The following is a 26,916-nucleotide window of genomic DNA, read 5'->3' on the forward strand; positions in this document are numbered from 1 at the left end:
AAACAGTACTTTAATAATCATGGGTATATAACCTTTGTGCCTTCACTCTTTTGTGAAGCATGTATATTTGGCACCTCTGTCAAAAATCATTTGTCTCAGTATAGGTATACTTACTTTTAGTCTTGGTGTTCAGTTCTATTGGCTCTGGTATTTGCTTTTGTGTAAGTTATATATTGTAAAGAAGATACATGCATAACAAGAAGTTATACAAAAGATTGCTAAGTGTTAATAATAGTGAGGGGAATAGAAACAAGAGAGAACACAGACATTATGACATGCATGGATATATTAAATATGTTCTGTTCTTGCTATAGAATATAATTCAACACAATTAAAGTCCTGCATTTTGTAACTATATATATATATATATATATATATATATATATAACATAATGCTAAACAAAAGAAGCATGTAAAGAAGGACATACATTTCATGATTCTAGGAATATGAAATGTCTATCTATAGTAATTAAACTTGAATAGCATGGTACTTTCTAGGGTTGAAGGGAAAAAGGAACTGTAGAGTTGCTAATCAATGAGCATGAATTATCAGTTATGCAAGATGAGTGAAATTCAAAGATCTGATGTATAATATTTTATTCATAGTGAATAATACTAAGTTTTAAAAACACATTTAAGATGTGCTAAGAGAGTATCACTTTGCTCTATGCTCATAACATATACATGCTCATATATACATGTTAAAGAATTCCTTTTTTGTTATTGTCTTTTCCTTATTGGATAGTTTATGCATTTACATTTCAAATGTTATTTTCTTTCCTGGTTCGACCCTCCTCCTGTATCTATGAGGATGCTCCCCCTTTCACTCACCCACTCCCACCTCAACACCCTGGCATTCTCCTACAGAGAGGAAACGAGTTTTCACAGGAACAAAGGATTCTCCTCCTATTGATGCCAGACAATTTCATCCTCTGCTACATATGCACTCTTTGGCTGGTTGTTTAGTCCCTGGGAGCTCTGGAGTGTCTGGTTGGTTGACATTGTTGTTCTTCCTATGAGGACGCAAAGCCCTTTAGCTCCTTCACTTCTTTCTCTAACATCTCTATTGGGGGTCCCTGTGTTTAGTTTTATGGTTATATGTAAGCATCTTAATCTGTATCAGTATGGCTCTGGCAGAGCCTCTGAGGAGACATCCATATCAGGCTCCTGTCAGCAAGTACTTCTTGGCATCAGCAATAGTGACTGGGTTTGGTGGCTGCATATGGGATGTATGCCCAGGTGGGGCAGTCTCTGGATAGCCTTTTCTTCAGTCTCTGCTCCAGTCATTGTCTCTGCATTTCTCCTGTGAGTATTTTCTTCCCTCTTCTAAGAAGGACTGAAGCATCCACATTTTGGTCTTCCTTCTTCTTAAGCTTTATATGGGCAATAATTTCTTAATAAAACCTTGGATTTCTCACCTTTGGTTAGTAATGTAGGGAAGAAGATGTGTGTGAATTACATTGAGATGAGTACAACAACTTCCTCCAGCACATCCATCTGCCCTTATTCTATTGTCTCGTTTTTACTTTGTTTATAGAATCTATTGTAATGTTATGTAATTTTTATTGACTAATTTTTTTATTAATGACAAACACTGTAATGTTCAAGAAGGTATTTTTCTGATTGGTTTGTTGGTGGTAGGTTTATTTCTATGTCTGATCACATTTGTTAAATAAATGAATGTGTCAAAATGCATACTACTCTTTAAAACACAACAAATTACTATCTTTATCATTGCTGTACCATAGTAATAAGCCTACAAGGAACATCTAGGGATTATTTGAGAGCTGATTTGTTTCCTAGGACTTCATTGTTTATGTACTGCTTCCCTCTAGGATCCACTTTCTTGGTTACTTGGTCCTACCAATGGTTCTAGTTTCATTTCTGATGCCTTGATAAAATACATGCACAAACAACCCTTCAGGAGAAAAGAGGCTTAGTTCAGTTCACAATTACAGGTTATAGTCTATGACAGCAGGGAGGTCAGAGTAGAAGTAGTTAAAGTATCTAGTTGCATTGTATCTACAGTCAAGTGGAAGGAAATGGATGCATGTACGTTTACTTCTAGTATTCTCTATCTAAGACACGTTGGAATCCCTTACATTCTCCTCACTTAGGGAATGGTCATACCTGCAGTGGGCAGGCTCTTCCTACATCAACTAGGAAGTCATTAAGATTCTCTTTCTAAGTGATTTCAGATTATTTCATGTTGACAAAGCTAGCCAACATACTTAAGGTTTCTATGGCATGTGATAACTGTACCATCTACATAGTCTCCAAATCCCTTAGGTCACTATGTCACTGAATGGTATTTGAGCTTATACTGGTTGCTTTAGAAACTGGTTGTCTGTGATCTTTCCCTCATTGTTCAAATATAATCTGTTCACAATTTCTTCCTCAGAAATATTCTCTTTAATTTATTTGCATGGCATCACTAGCATTCCCTTTAGGACGGGCTTTTAGGTGACTGATATGGCTACCTTTTATGCTCTTTTTGAGTACAGCAACCATGAGCATGGGCTGGAGAGCTCGCTCAGAGGTTCAGAGCACTGAATGCTCTTCTAGAGGTCCAGAGTTCAATTCTCAGCACCAACATGGTGGCTCACAGCCATCTGTAATGGGATCTAATGCCTTCTTCTTGAGTGTTTTAAGACAATTACACTGTACTCATATATAAAAATAAATAAATTTTAAAAAGAAGCCCATATCAATAAATTAATTTTATTATTTCATACATAAAATAAAATAAATTTCAACGAGATTGAATAGTTCTCAGAAACATGCATAACTGCTAGACTTTGGAGCCGGGTTGTGAACTTGGAGCAGCCTCATAGCAGACCTCCCACCATCTTCTGCATCTACCCAAGTGTTTCATGTTCTCCTGTCTTCAGCCCTTGCTCCAGTTCACACAGCCTTTCCCTCTTCCTTGAGAGATTTATTAATTATTCTTCACAGTCCTCAAACAGCATGTTTCCTGTTCTTTTCACGTTCTGCTGTGTAGAGGATGGTGCTTCTTTTGGGCTTCCAAAGCAGCCTTCATCCATGTATACTGGGCCATTAGTGCTATGGGCTTTATTTACCACTGCGCATGTCACTGAGAGTGGAAAGCATGTCATAATTAATTGTCTGCACAGTGTCTTGGTGCTATGGGAGCCAGGTTAATTTTCTTAAACAGATGCCTGTATAAATGTCATTTATGTAATAATTTTATATTTGCTCTTCTATTTTTACAGTATATTGTTTTTTTCTACCAAGATGTACAAGTCTCATAAAGCTTATTTCTCCTCTATAATTTTCCTATTAACAACACTGGGAAACTTCTATAAATAAAATACTTTTTTTATCCCCTCTCTTGTTCTCAAGTCCAGAGTTTTCATAATTAATGTCTTTGTTCCCTGAGCCTAGATATTTTCCTATACTATACTATATTCCTGTATTAGAAAGTAAAGAGAGGGTGTAGAAAGGGAATCTTGGTCCTAAAAGATGGCTTAATGAATAAAGGTGCTTAAACCTATTGGTTTAATAGTGATTTCTGAGACCCATAAGGAGAGAGAGAGAGAGAGAGAGAGAGAGAGAGAGAGAGAGAGAGAGAGAGAGAGAGAGAGAGAGAGACAGCTGACTCCTTTCTACAAGTTGTTCTTTGACTTCTGTAATGCAATCTGCATGCATGTGCCTACAATCTGCGCCCCCCCTCACAATAAATAAAATGTAAAGTACATTCTTAAAAAGAAAGTAAAGAAACCGAAGAGCAGAGACACTGGGACATTTATTTTTTTAAACTTCTATAGTGCACCGAGATCTAAATGAATTCATGTAATTGTCAGTTTAGAAAACCCAAAAAGTGAAACTTAAGTCTCATAATATATTTAGTATTCTTTCCATGTGTGGAGCCAGAGCGTCCCTTTCCCTACTCCATTGCCAGTGATTCTTCACTTACGTACTGTTTGGCTGGCTTCTCTGGGGCTGGAGGCAGGCGGTTGGGGCCTTAGCATTTCTCAGCATCCCAGTACATTGTTGATGGCTGTGCAGTCACCCATGCTGATCTCTTTGAATGTAGAAAGCAATAATCAAAATGCCTGGGACCTTGTGAAGCATGGAGTCTATCAGACTTTATTCTTTTAGGTTCAGTAGAACACAGTAGCTCAAGGTGTCAGAACAGTGGTACCATGAGAACTCAGGTTGGTGTCACCAGAAGGATAAAATCTATTTTAAGGTGCTTTTGAAAACCAAGACAAAGCATGAGGTTTGAAAGTGAATCTGGGATAGGGTGAGGGTCAATTTCAGTGCTCTGTCCATCAGCAACACAAGACTTGATCTTTTTACACTATAAATGATAACAGTTCAAAGTTTGTTCCCGTGCAAGTTTTGTTGGCCCCTCCAGAACTCCAGAACTGGGAGTTGAGTCTAAATTCTTTCAGTATTTTAAAATGGCAGTATGTGACACCAAACAAGCAAGTTAACCTGCTTTATTTTTATTTTCTCAGTTTTGCAAACTTTAGGGCCTTGGACATGTTCATTGTAAGGTACAATTAGGTGTCTTTGAAAAATACACGCACAACGTTTAGTTTCTACTTATTGATTTCCAACACTGTGATGAGCTCATATTGTGAAGAAGTTAATTTTAAATAAAAGAACAATTTTATAGCCCAAGGGCATTGCAAATGTAAAATATAAATTAAAAAAAAAAGATCCACACATAGTGAAAGCTTACAATCATTCCAAAGATTTAACATAGAGGACAGAGTGATAAGGCCAATCATGGTCATACTGCTGAGAAAAATGTATAGATAAATCCCCTCTAAATATCATATATTCAATATAGCTAATGCTAAAATTTAACTGACCATACTATGACTAATACATTTATATACTAATTCAAGATATCCTGAGCATATCCATAGAATACATAGAGACAAAATTCACAGGGCAATGGTTTTAAAATCAGTTATTCGTGCTATGCCTGCCAAATTTCTTTAATGAAAAACATCATTAGTTGCATAGTATAGTAAGTAAAAATGTTATAGTGTTTATATGATAAAGAAAGCCTCTTCTTTCTTTTCTGTTAATTCCTCTCTGTAAGTACGCTATAAATTGTGTTGCAGCATCTAGGAGCTTTTTAGGTTTAGAGTAAATTTCCCTCGGGTACTAGAGATCAATTTGTGTCTTGCTTTCTGGTTCATTTCTACCTTCCTCCTCATTTCATGTCTTTTTCTAGATAAAGTTAGCAATTGCAACATGCCACCTTCAGTTTAAATTTCTGGGTGGCAATCAGGAGCTATTGGATTGAACAGTTTTCAATAGTTTCTGGTACATTTCAGACTTTAAAAATCTGGGATAAGAGTCCATTTCCATGTGCATGTATACGATCTTTTGAGCTTCTTCAAAGCATGCTTGAGTAGGTTCTTGAATGCCTTTGACTATGGCTTCCCGTGTTGTACTGTCGATGTTAATCTGAAAAAAAATTATAGATTAAGCACAACAAATGCATATGCCTTCAATCGGATGGTTTAGTTGGCTACCCTCTTTCAGAGCAACAGGATAGTTTAGGCTCAATAATCATAGGTATTTAAAAAGACTTTTAGGAAATGAAGTCTTTGCTCTTTTTAAAAGCAAAAATCTACCATTAGCACCCATAAAGTCAGTGACTAGGGAACTCTATAAACCACTCCTTCTTTGGGACATGCTAGTGGTGTGATAGTGGTAGTCTGCAAGCATGGAAGTCTATGAATTGAAGAGATCTTTTTTTTTTTTTTTTTTTAAAGGAAGTTGGTGGCTGCTTTATACTTTACTTTTCTTAGTAGTCACAAATGCTGTGTTAGCCAACCAAGTTCTGAAATGGGAAGCAAGTGAGGAGAAGTGAAGAAATAGAGGGGAGAAGTGGTTATCTCAAAAAAACTAAAATTTTCCAGATGGGTTTGTTGGAATCATTGAATAATATAGGGTTATGCTGAGTAATAGAAATCTCTTATGTTATCCTCCACCCTTGCCTTTAACATGAATTGTAAGTTTGGGTTGTGTCTCTGTCAGGAGCCTCAGGGTTAGGCAGTGTGAGAACAGTAATGGCAACTTGGATGTCAGCTGGGGTTGTTGGATTATGCTAATGTAAAATAGGTCAGAGGACCAAACCTCACTAGAGTGCTCAGTCACAGCATTTCAAATTTATAATGCCTTATAACAAACCCTCTGCTCTTTTTAACTGTACTAGACATTAAGATAGGCTGATGGCTGGAGGATTTTGGATCAAACAGCTCACCTTTGAATCCTATGGTTACTACTTAATGATTCTAGCACACAGGGAAATTCATTAAGTTATCTAATTTGTAGGTTTTGTGACCGACAAATACAATTAGTAATTCCTATTTATATAATTTTAGGAAATATTGGGATGGAATATTACTGGCACGTAATGGTGCTCAAGTTATTAATATCTTCCAAGGGATGTCCCAACTACAGCGTCGCACTGTTACCTCTCTAGGAGACTGTGGTTGGATGTAGATACTGTAAAGTTTTTTTGCCCTGGAAATTCTGCCCCTCCGCGAAGCAATTTTCTTGTAGGTTTCACATGCCATCCAGAACTTAATGTTCTCATCACTGTGTTCCAATTGTAAATATGCTGTGTACACAATCGGGCCATCTAGAAGTAGAAAAATATGTGATTGTTTTCACGGGTTAACATTTAGAATTTGAACAACAATTCATACAGTTTGATACAGAAGCCCAAAGAACTGCTGCTCCCAGCATAAAGAACAAGTGGATAACTTCTAACTATCATGTTATTACTCATGTCCTCAGGTCTCTACACATGTGAAGCATGTTCAAGGACGCCACTAGTTGGCGAAGTTAGTGCTTGTCAGTTTGGATTTGCCTGTGACAGAAAGGCCACAAGAGGTCATAAGAACCCACACAAATGACTTAAGCTATATAGGCAGACAGAACTCTCCTCATAAAGTCATAAAATATTTAATACATCACAATAAAGTGATAGGTAAGAACTAAGTTAACAATCTGGCAAGTCAGGGTTGGGAGGAAACTATCCAAACTATGTGTGAGTGATACTTTGATGAGTTAGAGTTGTCTGGAGTGTTTCTCAGTGTCCAATCAGTGGGAGAACAGGAAGATGAAGAATTGAACATCATATTCGTAGTTTATGGTTCAGGGCAGAAATAGGGACCAAGTAAGGAATGGAATCCAGGGGGATGTTGAACATCTCTGAACCTAACACAGGGCAATGTGTTGCGCTGAACATAACCATGAGATGGTGCTTGCTGCTCTGATGGTTATCTTCAGTTCTGGTCTTGAATAGCCCCTGGGGTGAGAAGATGAGTACCAAATGAGAGGACTTTTATTCTGACCCCAATTTTGGGGAGCTTGGTCTCATAGATTAGTCATGCTCTCATAAGTGCAGCTCGTTACTCATCATCCCTGGGACCATTGATCACTGAGAGTGACACGAAATTCCTTGTGGTGATTGTGAAGTCTTTTGGTATATATGAGACATTCTATTGCTAAATGCTAAAATGACAAAACAACTTTCAATTAATGTTAATAGAATGATGTTTTAGTCAGACTGAATGTGAGGCCACTTATAGACTCACAACATATTTTTTTTCTTTTACAAACACTCACTGCATTGTTTAATGTTTGCAAGTTGGTGAGTTTTAAGGTCAGTACCTCTCTGTGAAATTGTTAACCATAAATTTTGCCATAGTGCCCATTATTTCCTAAAGTATAGGATTTTGCTAACAAAAATGTTGATGATTATCGTTAACTGTAATGGGAAATAATGATAATCAAATGGAATAGACACGATGAATAAAGTCATATTTTCTTACATTTTCATAGAAGACATTATTACATCAATTTCCTAGCATTAGGAAACCAAGCTACTTGGTCTTCATGTAGGGATGGAATAAATAGAAGAGGGGCTTTCCCAAAAGCAGTTGCCTGTCTATGGAATATGATTTTCTAGGTGGATTGTCCTCAATGGGAGAGGACAATCATAGCCTTTCATAGACTTGACTTGACAGATTTGGGGATTCCTAGCTTGGGACCCACCTGCTCAGAGAAGGGAGATGGAGAAGGAGTATGGGATAGGGTGACTAGTAGGGGGACAGTAGGCCAGATGCAAAGTCAATAAGAAAAAATAAATTAATTAACACACACATACACACACACACACACACACACACACACACACACACACACACACACACACACACACACACCACAACATGTAGGTAAAGAACTAACTGTAACTCTAATCCTAACATTATTGGAAACATTAGGGCAGTTACACATATGCAGGTTCATTGCAATTAGGGCATAGTAAATTGTATTGTATTCTTTGAAATGTATATGTCAAAGTACACAAAAGTAATCAACCTAACACCATTAAAGAGATGGAAGAACTATTACACATATGCAGTGTCATTGTATATATACCATAGGAAATTGTATTGCATTTTGTAACACACATATGTAAAAGAACAGGAAAGTATAAAAGAACAGCATTCCCTTACTAAAACAAGCCACATCCATAAAAGAGATTACTAAGTTCAGTTGAATGGACAAAACACAGGATGTTCTGGGAGAAAAGACCTTGCTTTTCTTTTCTAAAATACATTATGTATAAAGAAAGAAACCTAACCCTACCTCTAACCCTAATCTTAGTCCTAAACCTAACAGTAATCCTAACACTAATCTTAATGTTAACGCTATTGGAGAGATTAGGACAGTCAGTTACACTGTCATACACACCCACATTGTCTTTATGCCATAGGAAACTGTATTGTGAGAAGCATATTTTAGAAGAGACAAAATTTTGGGAGAAAAGACCTTGTCTTTCTTCTTTAAGACCCACATGGGTGGGTGTTGAAGTTTGTTCTGTTGTTATATATTTTGTAATGGTAATTTCTATAGCAGAAGGTCCAGGCCTAAGAGTAACTTGCAATGTTTAAAAGCTCTTGTTCTACAAACCTTGTTCCTTGAGTTAAAACTATTGGTTAAATAAAACTTGCTAGAGCCAGTTGCTGGAGGGATTACAGGTAAATGGGTTTGGAGTGACCTGATTGGAGAGATCAGAAGAGGAAGAAAGGAGAGAGAGGAAGCCACCATGAGGGGAGATGGGTGATGAGCACAAGGCCAGGAGAAACAGCAAGTATCTGGGGTACACAGCTGGGGAGGCAGCCAGGTCAGCAGTTAGAAGAGCAGATTAGGATTTATGTCCAGTAATTGCCAAAGCTAAATAAAAGCAAAAAGAAGAAAAGAAAATCATGCTACACGCTCCTTTGATTTTCACTGATTATATCACCAGTGAAATAAGAAGGAAGACAACATTTTATATTCAGGGAAAATGACACACAGAGAGGTGGGTACCACTTCTGAAACTCTCAGGGGAAAGTTGGCCATCTGCAAATTCGGCATGGGGATACCGAGACTCAGAGCATGGCTGACAGTTACGTGGACAGTTGTAGCCAATAGTATACTGAATGGAAGAGGTTTGAAAGAAACTTCACCTTGGCTGATGGTGCAGATCAGGTGAGGGCACAGTGTACATGGATATTAAGCCTAGGAAGTAGTTAGACCTTGCTACCCAATGGGAAATACATTGTAAAATATTTCAAATAGGAAGTCTGCTTCCCCACTGACATCACTTAATGATAGCGCATGCCGCATCATGAGCATTGAAAATTAGGAGCCGAGAAATACAGCTGTGGTTATTCATGCACGTTAAAGAAATATCTAAAGCTGTTGGCAAAGAAAAAAAAATCAAAACAAAGTCATTACTTCTTTAATATGAAAATCTGAAAGCCCCAAATTCCCAGCATGCACAGAAATAAAGTCTTATTAACATGAGTGCATTTATATAATTGGTACTTAGGGGAATGATGACTGAAGACTTAAGTAGGAATAAGAAACAAGTATAGAAGTAAGGTATAAATCAGAAAATAGATGTTGGTCAAGTTCATAGGTCGCTGAATGGGATGATTTCCGGTCAATTGGACAGGTAGTTTACTGAGGTGAGGATATGGTCTGGAAGCCAATTTTGGGTCCCAAATTACATTTAAATGTGTGTTTATTTTTAATCTTGAACTTGTACTAAAAAGTTTTTTAGTTCATACTCCAGCATCTACCTGTACCGCTTCCTGCTTTCTCTAGCTTCCCTTTTATGAAAGATGAATAAATATCTTTTTCTCCTTGGCCAGAATAATGGTTTTTATAACTTCTGACATAGCCACATACTTGCTAATGATAATTTTTCTCGATCGATTTTTTAATGTATTTCCAAAATTACCATATCTTATAGGCAGTATATGAAATGTCCTGATTGTGGGCGGTTCCTGTCATAGCACCAACTATTACTCCCGGCCGTGCTCTTTTAGAGGGTCCATATTTCCTGTCCCTCCCATCTCTGCACTAACCACTGGGTTCGTGCGGGTCAGTGAGAGTTATGCAAATGTGTATTCTAAGGTGGAGGCAGAAGACTCTTACCCTCAGGTGGCTCTTTTTTCCCTTTTCACAAAAAGAACAAATGTAGAAGATGCTACTCTCTTACCCCAGTGCTAAGATTAAGGAACACAGTTGCAATTGGCCTCAGTTGTCATATATTGTGAATGAGAAGAAAACCTTTTTTTATTATAATCAGGTTGGATTTTAATAGTACTTACAATTTCAGCATGGTTTTGCCAAAGCTGATCTAGACTGCTGGAACCTGTGTAAGATTTCAGACATGTTCTAGTGTGCAGAATGACTATGCTTACTTATTTGGTTTCTTATTATTTATTTTTCAAACATCTGTACGAGACAGGTAAGTTTTGCCTGCTAATGCTACCTAGCTACCTAAGCAATCAGCTAGAACAACATTTCTGAAAAAAAAATTCAGGAATCTTAAGAAATCTTAAATGGAAAATCTATTTTTTGAGTTTGTAGTTCTGGTGGCCCACACAATAACTGAATTACAAGGTGAAATGTTTTTACTCAATTAGGTAGTATGGCCCCAAATAGCCCATTCTGAAGTTTGAAATGGTGCTCAGGAGACTTGATGTTGCTTAGAAGAGCTGATGAAAGATGAAGACTGATTTTTTGAGAGAATAAGAAAATAAGTTTCTGTCATATTTCGTATATGCATTTTCCTTTAAACATGTGGTGGTACCTTTAATAATCTTCATATTGCTATTTAAAAAGAACTGAGATTAGTTTGTCTGTGACCCACAAAGAGACATGTGACAGTTTACCTTGATAGGAAAGGGACATGTGAGTTTTTTTCACTGAGCCAGAATAGTGTCCTACCTTTCTAATTTTGTACTTTCTGCATGAGGCAAGTCTTAATCATGCATTAAGTCTGGCAGGTGCTATGTGGCTATTGGTACATGATAAAATATGTGTGGACTAACTTTTAATTCTTGTACTCCCAATCTACATCACTGGGCACACTAGAGTTTATAATTCTACTAGAATTTCTACAATCTCTTATAGTAAGTACATCTTCTGTTTCATTAAAATTTTTGTTTTGTAGTTAGAGTTTTTTTTTTATTCTCTTTAAATGTTAAAAATACTGTTATATCGCTGCATTATCCTCTGTTATTTGCACATTATTTTGAGATGCATTTGTAATCACCTTAAATCAGAAAGCTTCCCTCATCTTACCAAATGCTCCATTTCGTATTGTCAGGAATTTTGTTAGAGGAAAATGTTCTTTAGAAAAATGTGGTTATATTATTATACCATACCGAATCTATCTTCCCGCGACTCAAATGATAGAAGCTGCTGCTTTTGATTCTAATTGCCAGGCTTATTGGACACTGTACTCTCTCTACGCTCTCACCTGTGTTTAGTGACTCATAAATGTTGTGCCTGTGCCGTGTTCAGATGCACTTCTCTAAACACACTTTGTGGTTATGTGGTATGTCACTCATCTGTATAGTTCCTGGTGTTGCTTTTTATTCTTGATCTAAGATTTATCTTATATATCACAGCTCTCAGAAAAGTTCTATGAACTCTCATGGTTGTATATATATATATATATATATATATATATATATATATATATATATATATATATATATATTCTATTGTATTTATCTATTTCTTCCTGTTCAACTGAGAAACAATGAGAAGCAGGATTATATGTTATTAACTACCATATATAGAGTTTCTATTCACTGTTAAATGGCAGGTACTGGTGGATAGAATATTTTATAATCTAGGCTTCCATATTGCTCATGCTTTACATTTTAGAGCCTTTTATAGATCTTAAAAAATAAAGTAGGCTCCAGTCATTCCCCATGCAGGAGGTACTGAAGACCTGGGGATACTATAATAGTATATTATTGCTTTTCATTTTCTGACAGTGGGGAAGAAAAGTGCTAGCTGAACATCAATGTCTATAAAAGGCCATTTCTTTCCTCTCTTTGGCAGGTGAAAAAGTGCATGAGAAATTGGAGAAGGCAAAACTTGCTAAATGGGAAAGGCTGAGGCAAAGTTGTACGGTAATATAAAGTGTGATGAAGGTAACCATGACAACAGCAGTGGTTAGAAGACATTAGGATAAATGGTAGCGTAGGAAGCTGCCAATCCTGAGTGGGAGGCAGGAAATCTCTCACAGATGCAGAGAGCTGAGAAATTGCACAGAGTGAGTAACACAATCCACCAGTTACTTCTCATGTGAGCCAAGTGCCCCGGCATCAATAAAGATGCTCCACCGGCCCAGTGGTTTCTGAGGAGGGAGAGATTTATTTCATTGCCCTGAGCAGCTTGCCAACCCTACACTGTTAAATTCAGTGTTTTTAAAGATTGTCTACCTGTAATTATGATACATTAGAAGGGGGAGTATAAAGTACATAAAAGTATAATTTTGAGCCAAAGTAAAGGATTAATGTTAGCTCTTATTCAGAGCTCCTGCCTACCCAGAATGTCAGCGCTAGGCGGCTGAGCAGTGCACAGGAAAGCCCACATCTCTGCTTCTTGAGTTAAAGTGATCTCTGCAATCATTTTAATGATCACTCCACAATGTGCAGTTGGCAGCTGCTATTTCTATGATACCATAGCTCAAGAATTTCCCCAAAGACATATTTTGGCTCCTTTTGTACTGAAGTTTTTCCAGGTTCCCTTCCATCTTTACTTTCTCTAGTACTTTACCTTTCCCAGTTGCTTTTACCACATTATCCACCCTCAGTTACGCCTCCCTCACCATTTGCTGTCTGTCATCATTGGTTGAGAATTAAATTAAAACAGTATTAACCCCACACCTCCTTCTTGCTCCTGATCATATATCTCGTTCCCATCTCTGTCATTTGCATTTGTGTGTGTGTGTGTGTGTGTGTGTGTGTGTGTGTGCCTTTTACTAGTCTGGAACTGACAAAGTAGGGTAGGCTGGGTAGCCCACAGTCTCCAGCGTTCTGCCGGTCGCTGCCTTCCCCAAACTAAAATTGTAAATATGCACAACTAAGCCCAGGCATTATTGTTCTTTTAAAATGAAAACTCTGGGGATGGAACTCAGGTCTTCATGCTTACAAGACATTTTACTGACAAGTATTTCTATAAATCCTCTTTTCTGTTTTTCTTGAGAGTCTATTTTTTATAACTGACAAATAGTGTCAGTTCTTAGTATGTTGTACACATGTGATGTTGTAGCTTATGTGTACTATGTGTAATGATTAGATTAGAAAAACTGACATTTATAACTTCAGGCATGTACTATTTGGGAGCACTCAAAGCCCTTTTCTCCTGCCTAGTTTTAAATGTTTAATTATTTGCCTTCACACGTGTTCATCCTCGCAGGTTACATTAGACGTTATACTCTCCACATTAAAGAAGGTACAATGAAACTATTAGAAGAGAAAGTAAGGAAAACCTTAGAACACATAGGCACAGGGGGAATTTCCTGAACAGAACACTAATGGCTCCTGCTCTAAGGTCAAAAATTGACAAATGGGACTTAATGAGAATGCAAAGTTTCTATAAGGCTAAGGACACTGTCAAGAAAACAAAGCAGCAGCCAACAGATTGGGAAAAGATCTTTACCAACCCCACATCTGATAGAGGCCTAATATCCAAGGTATACAAAGAACTCAAAAAGTTAGACACCAGAGAATCAACAATTCTATGAAAAAATGAGGTACAGAGCTAAACAAAAAGTTCTCAATTGAGGAATATCAAACGGCTAAGAAGCATCTAAGGAAGTGCTGGACATCCTACTCACAAGGAAAATGCAAATCAAAACCACCCTAAGATTCCACATCACACCAGTCAGAATGGCTAAGATCAAAAACTCAGATGACAGCAGGTGCTGGTGAGGATTCAGAGAAAGAGGAACACTTCTCCACTGTTGGTCGCGTTGTAAACTGGTACAACCACTCTTAAAATCAGTCTGGTGGTTCCTCGGAAAATTGAACATAGTCCTACCAGAAGACCCAGTTATTTCACTTCTGGGTATATACCCCAGAGATGTTCCAACATACAATAAGGACACATACACCACCATGTTCTTAGCAGCCATATTTATAACATCCAGAATGTGGAAAGAACCCAGATGTCCTTCCATAAATGAATGGAAACAAAAATTGTGGTATATTTACATAATAGAGTACTACTCAGCTATTAGAAACAATGACTTTATGAAATTCCTAGAAAAATGGATGCATCTAGAGAATAACATCCTGAGTGAGGTAACCCAGTTACAAAAGAACAGACATAATATTCAGTCACTGATAATTTGATACTAGCTTCAGAAAGCTCTAAACACCCCAGAAACAACTCACAGGACACATGAAGCTAAAAATAAAAAAATAAAAAAAATAATAAAAGGTCAGAAGTGAAAGCCTCAGTCCTTCTTAGTAAAAAAAGATTAAGTGTATAACACCCTCTCAGAGTGTGATACACCTAGACCTTAAATCATTAATAACTGAAGAGCTAAGAATATAGCTTTGTGGCAATTTTTGGTATTCAAAGATCATTATATTTAATCTATACACACCAAGAAAACTTTGACTCTTTCCGTGTTACATTCTGTTCTACATGTACTTTATGCTTATGCTAACTAGTAAGATTTCAATGCATGCTATCAAACCTTTAAAAGAATCAAGTACTGACAAAAATATATTCATATAGTTTTATGCCAAAATGCTTTTAATAATCTGTACATGTTTTTTAAAATAAAGTTTGAAGAAGAAAAAAATGAAGTTATTGTCATCAAATCACAGTTTTGTGCCCTTCTTTACCTTTTCTCTATTCATCATTGTCTCATCCACTTCTCAGAAGCTAGAGACCACCTCCAGTAGCCAAACAGTTCTCACAATTGAGGGATGGGATTACTAACCCACCTTCTAACATTTTCATTCAAAATTGTTCCTGTCTAAAAGAAATGCAGGGACAAGAATATGTGTAAACCTGTGGTGAACATTTTACCATGTGATTATGTTTTCTAAAAGATGTATAAGAGCTGAGGACAAAGAGGAGGACACTCTTTACCCTTCTTAGCATTGCTAATCCCTATTTTTCTTGGTTTATCTTTTGATTTTTTTTATCATCTTATCTCCCCTTTCTTACAAGTTTCTTTTCTCTTTTTCTTATAGAGCTTTCATAGGAAACTTTTTAAATCTTGAAATAAATGCTAGAATTACTTTTTCAAGAGTCCCTCCCAACACTTTTTTTTCTATGACTTCAACTAGCAGGCTGAAAGTTAGAGCCACACAATCCCTGTGGAGACTGAACAAAAGGCTACTTTCCTTTACCTCCTGATGTTTAATGATGAAGTGCTAAACAGTTTCTTGCCTCAGACACTCAGACAATCTACTGTAGTAAAGTAACTTAGACTTAAGAAAAGAAAATGTTTTATACAACAACTCTAAGTATCTGGGAAAACCTAGTGTTACCTTCACTGAAGCTCTTCTCCCTCTGCTGCCGCAAAAAGAACCAGGAAAAGAAACAAGAACTTCTGGGGTGATATTTAACGTTATTAGTGATAAATAAAGAAGGTAGTGTTATTTTTTTCTGGCTTTATGTATGCTTTTTCTCTCTCTTGTTCATTTATGGTTTAGTGATTTCTTTGTGCCAATAGAGTTATATTCCTCTTTCACCTTTATAGTTTTGCACAGTTTTGTGGATTTTTTTGTAGTTTGTGCATTTTATGTTGGTAGTTATTGCAGCAAAAATAAAAATGATCTGCGGCTGCTCATCCTTCAGTTTCTATAAACTGGTCCCTTGGGCATCTCTTGTAGAGCTGATAAAATGCTAACAAGTTTCTTGAGGTTTTTTGTTTGTTTGTTTTTTGTTTTGGAAATTTTTACCATCCTTTATCCTTGGAGAATAGCTTTGCTGGGTATAATATTTTTGGTTGAATTTTTTTGTTTTCAGTTTTGAGTATATAATGCCATTTTTCTCTTGGCTGTAAGAAAAGTACTGATTAATCTGCTGTTATCCGATGGGAATTCTTTTTATATGACTTGTTGCTTTTCTCTTCCTGCTTTCAGGAAAGAGCTTTTTGTTTATTGAGTTACTTGCTTACAAACAAACACAATTAACACACACACACACGCATATATATAAATATTTGTATATATATACATACACACATGCACACACATACGCATGTATACTTATATACTTATATATATACACATACTTACATGTGCATGCATGAGTACACATGCGCGCATACACACAGACACCCCAAACGGTACTGGGACCTATATTTATAAACTCATGTATAATATGCCAAGGATCTACCATTAATCTTTCTAGCTAGCCTACTGTAATTTATAAAATTTAGTTCTAGTTTTGACAGTTTGACTGTAGCATAGTTTGCTACAGAGGAAAGCACAAAGACTTCCTAGACAGCCACCTTCCAATCTCTGTTCTTTTATCTTCTAATTTTTATATCAAAATTTATGTAAATTACTTTATAAATTCTACCTTTCTTCCATCATGTGGCTGTAAATGCTTCTGTTTAGTTATAAAAATGGGCCTGGCTATAACCTTATTTCTTTTCAGTCTTCAGCACAGTTCACAGCACTTGAGAGAAATGCATCATTTGGCTTCTATGGTAACACACTAATTTTGTTCATCTTTAATTTACTTGATGTTTCCTTGTATTCACTGGTTCTTTTTCCCCAAATCTGGAACATCACCTTGTTCCCAAGCACAATCTCTTTTTCTTCCCTCTTTATCTTTACTCTTCTAGTAATCCTGGGCTCTCGATGCTAATTATTTTCAATTTTGTATTGTCTCCTGAATGCTTCTCTAAGGCTGGCTTATCTTTATAACTAGTTTGCCTTCATTTTTCTTCAGAAAAAGCTAAGGGATCTTTTCAAAAATATATATGCACTTTCTTACAAAGATTTTTGGTTAATATTCAGGATGAGATCATTCACATGGCCTCATAAGACTTTAGGCAGCCAAAATATTAAAATGTTTTTCAGTTATTTGCAAGCACCTCTCTCTTACATCATTGAAACTTTCAGATATGTTTTCCTTCGGTTCATATCCAAAGACCTCAGCACAGATGTCTGCTTCTTATGACTAATCACTTTGTTCAAATCTTATCCCTTCTGACAGTTTTATTGTCTCTCAGAGACTCTGGCAGTTCTACTCATTTTGACAGCTTTTCCCTTGCCGACAACTCTCAGTTGTATTACTGTAGTTGTGCACCTTCTTTCCACATCACTTGATTCTATTTTTTAAAAAAACCCTTTCCACTTAATGGAATTATCTATGCATTCATTTTCTTGTTCTTTGTCGCCTCTGTTTAAGTGGAGTAGATGGGCTGAGTGTATGTTTTGTGTATGTGTGTGTGTGTGTATTTGTCTGCCTGTCTATCTATCTATCTATCTATCTATCTATCTATCTATCTATCTATCCATCCATCCATCCATCCATCCATCCATCCATCCATCCATCCATCCATCCATCCATCTATCTATCTATCTATCTATCTATCTATCTATCTATCTATCTATCTATCTATCTCTTCCTTCATTTAATCTCCATTCTCATGTTGTTCTCCACATACTTGGTAGGATTGTTTGAGTCATCCAAGTGGTCTTTTTATTTGTATAAAACAAGATACATCAGGAAATACCTTTTATTGTTATCTTTTTAAAATTAGTGTGCTCCCAGAGATAGAATTAGGTTCCTATTGTTGAAGACACCATGAACTGCAGACACAGGACCTCCCTGAGGGACTGGCTTTTGTGGTACAAGAAGGCACTATGAAGTTTTCATAAGAGGGATGCATTCTATAATTTCAAATGTATCTTTCTGTATCTTTACTGGTTTTGCTAATTTCACTTAGTGTTTAGTTACCAATAACATCCACCGAACTATTCTTCTGATATTTATATTTGTTAAATCTGATGCCTTGATAGCAATTTTGATTTTACTGACATAGTCTGGGTTTCTATGATTTGGGGGAAAATCTTAGATAATCCTCCAGGATTTTGTTAGATAAATGAAAGGTTCTTTTCCTGTTACATTTATGTTTTTGTCACTTCTAAAAATATTTTCTAAAATATTATATATTTGAAAAGACTACTAAAAGTATAGAATGTTTTCTTCTTCATTTAGTGTACATAAATTTTAACTGACACCGACTTTCACATCAAACACCAAGAAATCAATACATTGCACTTCTTCATTTGGTACTAGCATTAGTTCTTAAGTAATTTAATGTATATAAACTACTACCATTCATTCCTCTATGTAGTCTTAGGAAAGACTTTTGCTCAAATGATGTTATTTTTCAAGAGTATTGTTGCCTTTGGAATTCCATTTGCATTGCTTTGAAGATTGGTGCAATAATTACTTCCCATAGTCTACAATAAATGGTGTTTTTAAAATTCTTCTTAAAAAACAAATTTCAGAACCCCCTCCCCTGCTGTGGAATTTTATGTGTGATAGATCCCTAAGCATTTCTTCAAGCATGGTACCTAAAAACCAAAACAGGCTTAGTATCTACTCATTAAGTGACTTTGCACACATTATTTTTTAAAAGTATCTTCAAAGCTTTGAAAACTTCTTTGCTAGTGGCGTACCATCCTGTAATGTCTAGAATATGTCTAGGTTACAAACATTCTTAACTTTGAGTTAACATCTGACTTTATCATAGCTCTGTCAACTTGTTCTTTTCCTGCCCCTTCTCTTCCTTCTCCCCTCCCTCTCTTTCTTCACTTATTCTTCTTCCCCTTCCTCCCCTTCCCCTCCGCTCTTCATTTCTCCTCTTCTTTTTTCTTCTTCCTTGTTTTGCTTTCTTCAAAATATGTTTTTTATTGAAATAGAACCATACCACTTTTCACCATTTTTTTATAGTCCCTCCCAGCTAACATTTCTTGAACTTCTCCCATGTTCCCATCTTTGATTATTATTGCATACACACACACATATATACATATGTACATATACATATATGTGTGTGTGTATGTGTGTGTGTTGTATACATACATATGCATACCTAAGGGTATCTGCCTATCTATCTATCTATCTATCTATCTATCTATCTATCTATCTATCTATCTACCATCTCTCTGTCTACTCTTTTGAGACTTTGTGTGAATATGATTTCAGGACTTATCACTCTTATTTGGACACACCAATAAGGGATTATTTTCTGGGAGAGACTAATGTTATTTCTTCCATTAGTTGTTAGTGGTCTGTGGTTCTTTGTGTATGGATGGGATCCCACAACATTTGACCCCCAAGTTAATATGCTTATTGATATTTACATTATTCTCATCTTGGCAAGGATTGTATTAAGGTACAATAAATGGCACTTCAATGACGGTAGCATCTAAAAGCAGTCTTGCTGGACTTAAGGCTAACTCAACAGGAAGACAATCATGGCACTGGGAACCTAGCCAGCATCCAAGGATAGGGAGGCCATGGCCCTTAGAAAGGAATCTATTGTCACTACTATGTTAGGACAGTTTCATTCCTTCTCTAGTATTTATATCCAAATATTATTCTTGTGGTCACAGATAAATGTCACTAACTACACCATAAAACAACCTCCCTTTACAGAAAATGGCAGAAAATCCAAACTGGACACAATATAGACATTAGCAGGCTTTTGGCAGAACAGGGCTAGTTGACATGTCTATAATTCAGCGCCTACACATGTGGCTAAAAGAATGTTGCACAAGAGGACTCAGAAAGATTGTAAACACCAGGATATCAGGAAGTCTGCTGAGAAACTGTCTTAGAAAAGGTGACATAAATTTGGTGCTTCCTAATTTCCACTTTTTATAAAGCTCTTTAGTTTAATGGCATTGTGTTGAATGCAGATATTAATTAATGATTTTCCAATAATTACTTCCTGTATTAGTTTCTCATTATTTCCGGGTGCCCAGAATAACACATTTCATTTTCATGTGGGTTTCTAATCTATTTATTCTTAAAGGCTGTGTAGCAATTGAAGTTTGCATATCTAAATGTAGGGGATACATTTTAGTGTCCTTTGTTAGTTGAAACATTCTTGCTTCATAGAATATAGAGTGTCTGCTTTCTTAGTTGTTTTAGTTGACTAGTCCTATCTGTAGCGCGATTTATTTTTTGAATCACCTTTTGAATATGTGTTATAGGATTTTTAAATGAACTTCATACGAATTTGACTTCATGGTTCTACTGGCTTTATAAAGAATAGTGTGATGCCTTTTTTCCCCTCGACTTTTTGGTAAGCTTTACTTATTCTTATGACACTATCTCTCAATTACTGAGTCTAGCTAACCAAGTGCCCACTTGATACTTATGTCAAGTAATTAGCTCTATTCATTCCATTCATTTTGTCAGGTCTTCCACACTGGCACATAAACTGACATAATAGTTATAGCTTGGTATGTTGAGTTTTCCTTACTAATATTTATAGTTAATTGAATAATAGTACATGCCTACTAGGTACAAATGGCACTTTTAATCTCTCCATGGAATGTGAAATGAATAAACAATATCTATTCTTCAAAGAGTTTCACAATTTACTGAGGAAGTTCTTTTGGAAATAAATTTATTACCCTAACTTGTTATAATTATTGTACTAACAAAACAGAACAGAAGAATATATTTAAATCATTTCATAGAAAAGGTGGGACTGGAATTTCAATATTTTAGGGTGTGCAGGATTGGGTGAGAATAAAATGGACAATGAGCAAACTCTCCTGTATGAGGCAGGAGAGTTGCTGATGTGTAAGTAAGGGATGGAGCAGTTGTCACATTGGTGCAAGTTGTGGTTCATAAATTACATAACTAGAGATAAGTTTCAGAAAATAAATTGGGTTAGGGTATCATGGATCCTGAGTACTAAGAGTTTGGACTTTTGGTAGGAAAAAGAGGAAATAATGAGTGTATTCAGAGATGTGAATGTTATTACTAATACAAGTAAATGGCAATTATTTTTGTGCTCAAGGTGTACTATTCACCGAACTATGTCTTTCATGTTCAACCTATACAGTAGTGTTGAATAGAGAGATGATATTATTCTCACTTTACAGAAGAGACATCTGTACAAAAGTGAGATTGACTTAGCAACACTGGGAACATGGGCTAGAGCTCATATTAAAACTGTTTGTAGAAGAATCAATACAGATGATTTAACACGCAAATTTCTATTTTTCCATTTAAGAGGTCAATTATCGTTTTTTGTGCAAAGATATACTGCTTAATTCATGGTCATGCTGGCAAATTACATCAGAGAACTAGAAGCAATACTCGATATAAGTTAAAGCCATAGCTCAAACTTCCTTTCAAGTGGATTAAAGAAAGGAACTATGGCATGCACATTTTCAGGGGAACAGCTTACAACAAATAGATTAGATTGTGCCCCAGACCTGGAGATGTACAACTTGAGGAGAGAGCTAGGGCGACCAAGGAATTCTAATAGTAAAAGCTAGGAGTCAAAAATATCAAGCCTCCCACCACTGCCTTGTGAGTCAGCAAAAACAAATGTATTAAACGACGATCTTGAGGCTGTGAGAGCAGGTAGTATCCTAGGAACACAGATATCCCTAAGAATGACAGGATGTGCTATACAGAACAACTGTGTGCACCCACTCATCGAAATACCGTAGTACTACAGTTATTTCCTGTTCACAGTCAGGAGATCTGGACAACTCATTACTCACAGAGAGCCTCACACAGGGAAGTCCCAAATAAAAAGATATGTTCATAGATAAGATTAGCAGACATTTAATAGGGATTGCAATATTAGAAAGGAACTAAGTTCAGCCGAGTTTTGAATAACCTCTACTTTCTTTTAACTTGTCTTCTTGTTATTATCATTTTCTATCATCTACCAGGCTTTTGTTCCAAACATAATAGACAGTTCCCCCGAGTGCCCCTCATCTTTTATTTTAACTGCATTCAGCTTCTAAAGTTACGATTTTGCCTACATAGCTTTGACTTTTCCTTTGTATCACTTGAATTCTGATGATTGTACCTTTATACCCAGAACCGCTGGAATTAAAGACTGAAGAGCTCCACTGAATTTGAACGAGTTTTTAATTGGTTCTTACTTTGGAAGGCACTTAGAACAGCAACTTTTTTTACTGGATATTTTAAATAGTTTCCAAGCACTAACTTTAGCAAGCTATGGCAAGGCAGTATATTTTAGTATGTGTTACTATTTCAGCATAATCCCAATGGGTTTTAAACATATACTTGTGAAGAATAGAGACCCACAGAGACTAATCTTGTTTTAATTAACACCAAAAAAAAAAAAAAAAAAAAAAAAAAGACAGAGGCTGGCATGACAAACTATTTTCAGGTTTTCCGTTTTTAACTGTGTCAGTTGCCATTTAGAAGGCAGTGAGCAGAGACACACTTGTCATCTGGTACCCCTCCCCCACTACTATGAATGTGAAACAGGCCACTCACTAAAAGATGACATGTACATCATACTCACATTTTGTAGCCATCAGACTTTCCAAAGATTGGGCCCATTTTAAAACTTCATCCAAAGTGAGGCTTTGAAAAGAAACAAGAGCGCTGATTGGGCTTAGGTATCATCAAGGTTTTGCTAAACTAAATAAATCTATGCTATATTGAGAATAATAGAAGAATATAATTTACATTGCTTATTATCCTTTCATCTTTTATGTTTTATTTTTCACTGAACTTTTAACTGTGAAAAATATAAAAGGTATATACATGAGATAATTGCATAAATATTAAGGTCAGTTGTATAATATCATTTCCTACTTCTTATTAGAATTGTGGTAGATTAGTTTTTTTTTGTATGTGTTTGCATTTTTTAACCAAGAAACTATGTTTTCCATACCAACTTTTTATGTCTGTGCTCTTCATGTTCCCATTATATATGTGATTACTATGATCTTACTTTTTAACTTATACATTAATTATATAGAACATCTTCCTGACTGTGTAATATTCTACAAGGGGCCTTTCAGAGTGTATATAGTTAGTATAAAGAATTCTGATTATTTCTTATTTTTCACCATTAAAGCTATGGGCAGTCAAGCATGTATGGCAGTATAGCTGTGGTAATTTTGTAGGGTGGCAGAAACTGACTGAAAACCGATAGAAGGCACACACTTTGAAAGTTCCAGACACAGATTCCCACACTGTCTCCATGGGATTCTCTCCTGTTTTTCTACTACTGTCACACATGTACCCGCTTACATAATGAATGCAGAATTTATCTACAAAGCTTATGTGTACATCTTCAAGAACTGTCTTGTCTATCATGTTTGCAGCTTCTTATTTTATATGTATGTACTTATGTATTGAATTTTGAATATTTTTACTTTAGTGAGAGTCAAGTTACATTTGACCTAACAGAATGAACAAAGCTACACTTGAAGGTGACTTGAATGTTTCATTATGGGTTTCGGTTGGTGAGCTTCATGAAGTGATTGGCAAGTTATCTTGCTTTCTTACACATAAATAACTTCATTTTCCAAAATCAAAGTTGCTAATATATTCATCAGCATCCAGCTCCTGCTTCTCCTGTATCTTCCCATCTTTTGTACTGTTATAAGGAAACTGAAGATGCAACCCAAGCCTTCTCTTTGCTGCATGGTAGAGTTAGTCTGAATGTTAATTTTTCAAGAGTGAGTATCAGCATTAACTGGTTATGATCATAAGGAAAGCTTGAAGAAATTAAGTAATCCAGAACATGAAACAATATTAGTCCTGTAACAATTCTGATGGTCCTGTCAGCTCTGTGAAAACCTTCATATCAGCTTCTAGGCTGAACAGTGCACTGTGCTGAGTGCTCTCAAAAACATTTGTATGAAATTATTTCTGACTCATTGTCTTTTTCACTCACTAGAACATTCAGAGGAATAAGCTAAAATAACACTTTCAATTTATTCGAGTGGGAAGTGGGAGGCAGGTTTCTTGCATACTTTTCTAACTCACAGATTTCCTTGTAGAGAAAGGACTAAAATCTCCAATTATGGGACAAAATATCACTGTGTTGGGAAATTGCTTTGAAGAAAATTTCTTTGCCTGTAAGATTTATGAGACTTACAGATGCAGACCATGATAGGAGAAATTGTCTTATTTGAACTTCATTTTTGTTCTCCTCATTTTCTGTCTCACAGATTTTGTACTGGCCCATGTTGAAGATGATTTCCTCAGAAGTATTTAAAGATTATTTTAAGCATCTTTGCCTCTAGATCAACCTGGGTTTCCTGATCTGAGTTCTTCAGTTTTGTTTTGTTTTTTTCCTTTTTCTGGGCAGGGGAGGAAGTGAAAAGTAATCAGACATGGGGCTTTATGAATCTCATGGCACTGATGCTTAGCATCTAAGGGTTGGGGCATATAATCCTGATGCAGGACTTAATACATCTCTACACCTTAGCTTTGTTATTATCTCTATTTCTGACAGAGTTATTATGAATGTAAAATGTCCTATCAAATAACCTTAGACAGCCTTATAAATATGAATTCTCTTTTTCTGAACTCTTCCTTTCTATTGAGAATCTATCAGGCAGAGAAGAAAAAAATACAACCTCTGCTTATGATAGGCCTTAGGGATAATAAGTAGAAGAAAGTTATTTTGGTCATTTAGTTATAGCTTTCTGCATGGGTATACATGCATGGCTCACAAAATTTCAACTGATCACTAGAATTGTGAACATTGGAATTTATCAACCACTACTACATCTACCTTACTTCACCAAGCCATAGTTTGTGACCATTTGAGATTGTTCTTACTTCAGTGGGAGGTCAGATGGGTCAAGAGTTCTGATCCACAAGAATGAATTCAGAACTCAGGCCTTCAGTGTGACCTAGGTTAGGCATATGTGGCTAGTCTAACAGGGTTAATTTACAATCTGTGAATATTTTCGTGATTAAAGCCAAGTGTTGGTTATCTTTCCAGTTACCCTTTATATTTTAATCTACTAGGTCATGAGGGAGGCTGGCTCTTTACAATAAAATGTATCCTAGATCAGTAGGCTTAGGTAGTAAGATCTCAAGGTTGGGAATGGCCTGGCCTGTATGGAGAGACACTGTAAAAAACAAGCAAACAAAGAAAACACAAATGTGCCTGCATTCAGAGAAGACTGAGTGCTTGTAGGCTTCCATTCTTGTAAACCCCAGGGAAAAATGAAAGTGTTTGTCACTTCTTACAAAGGGCTCAATTATGAGAATATGTTAGAGTAAAAAAATTTCTTTAATATAAATACCACAAGACTGTATTGTAAAGAATGTTTGTAATATTCAAGTTATCAAGTTTTAAGATGTACACCATAAATTATAGAAATGAATTTTAGCGGGACACATGATTGCTTCTTTGATGGAGTTTCTCAGGTATTAATGAAATATTTTTTTTCTCAGCAAAATATATTTAGAGCAAAATATATTAAAGTAGATATGTACCTATTTATTATGTGACCAAGAATTTTTTTAATGGTCATGACATTTAAAAACTACTTACTTTGAAGGGAACCTCTTAGATTCATCTCTGCATAGCTTACACATCCAGCAGATATGCTTGCTCATTGTTTTTCTGAAAAAAGTATATAGGAATGTAATTTAGTTATGTAAAATGACAACTCATGAGTCAATTTTCAAAACATATAAAGGCATAAATTACAAAAAAACATGAATTTTTAAACTTACTAGATGTCACTATGGGTCATGAAGAAAAAATGAGGAAAATGCCTCACTTCATATATATTCCATAAGAATGTAAGTTATTAGATTTCTCAGCAACTTTGGAATTCCTCTTACCCACCTACTCATTAAAAACAATTTTTAAAAAGATCTAGAGCTCTGAGAAGTATATTTTGATTAGAAGTCTCTGACAATCAACTTCTAAAGGTTACTTTTGAGGACAATTCTTATTTTTAGAGTGCTCCCTGAATATATGAAGAAAAACATGCCTCTTCATAATTAGTAAAATTAGATAGCATAAACAGCCCAATAAATACTCCCTAAGAATGCATTCTGAGAAGGGTAATTGGTCACTTTTGAACATTGTGACTTTGAAATTCTGACAGTGTTGACTCAGTCTAGGTAAAGTGTGTATGCAGCAATGCATGTCATGGTAGGCTTTTTTTGAAACTTGGGACTTTGAAAGAAACAGCTAAACACTTGCCAGAAATAGTTGAACTCATGTTTTATATAAAATATGGAAATAGGTTACTAACTGTACATAGGAAGTTCTATGAAGTGAGTCACCGGGGATCAGTAGTGAGTTTCTATGACTTTGTTGAACTTTCTTGAACTTCTGTTCTTTGCCAAGTTTTCAGTGGTAGGGAGTGAGATACATTGACCTTGATTCTCCTCTTTCGGTTCTTATGGGCAAGATGAAACAAAACAAAGCATGTAGGATTTTCTTAGGGGCCTGTATGCCTGCAGGAGGAGAACTGAGTCAGAGGTGGAAATAGTAAAGCCATTCCAGTAAGCTTTGGTGCAAACGGGAGCTAATGGGCTATGCTGAAATGGGGAACGGAGGAAGGCTTG

The 26,916-nt window shown here is 36.1% G+C and overlaps 1 protein-coding gene across 1 annotated transcript; it reads right to left on the reverse strand.

Moving 5' to 3' along the window:
- Window positions 1-5,268: 5,268 nt before the first annotated feature.
- RGS13 (regulator of G protein signaling 13) lies at window positions 5,269-25,950 on the reverse strand (the record flags this gene model as incomplete). The annotated part of the gene is made up of 4 exons (XM_080918631.1): window positions 5,269-5,451; window positions 6,468-6,634; window positions 22,883-22,944; window positions 25,886-25,950. 4 exons carry the CDS (start codon window positions 25,948-25,950, stop codon window positions 5,269-5,271), a joined length of 477 nt encoding a protein of 158 aa, XP_080774757.1.
- Window positions 25,951-26,916: the final 966 nt, after the last annotated feature.

The sequence above is a fragment of the Micromys minutus genome (genome assembly GCF_963924665.1).
Source record: "Micromys minutus genome assembly, chromosome: 6".
Classification (NCBI taxonomy): domain Eukaryota; kingdom Metazoa; phylum Chordata; class Mammalia; order Rodentia; family Muridae; genus Micromys; species Micromys minutus.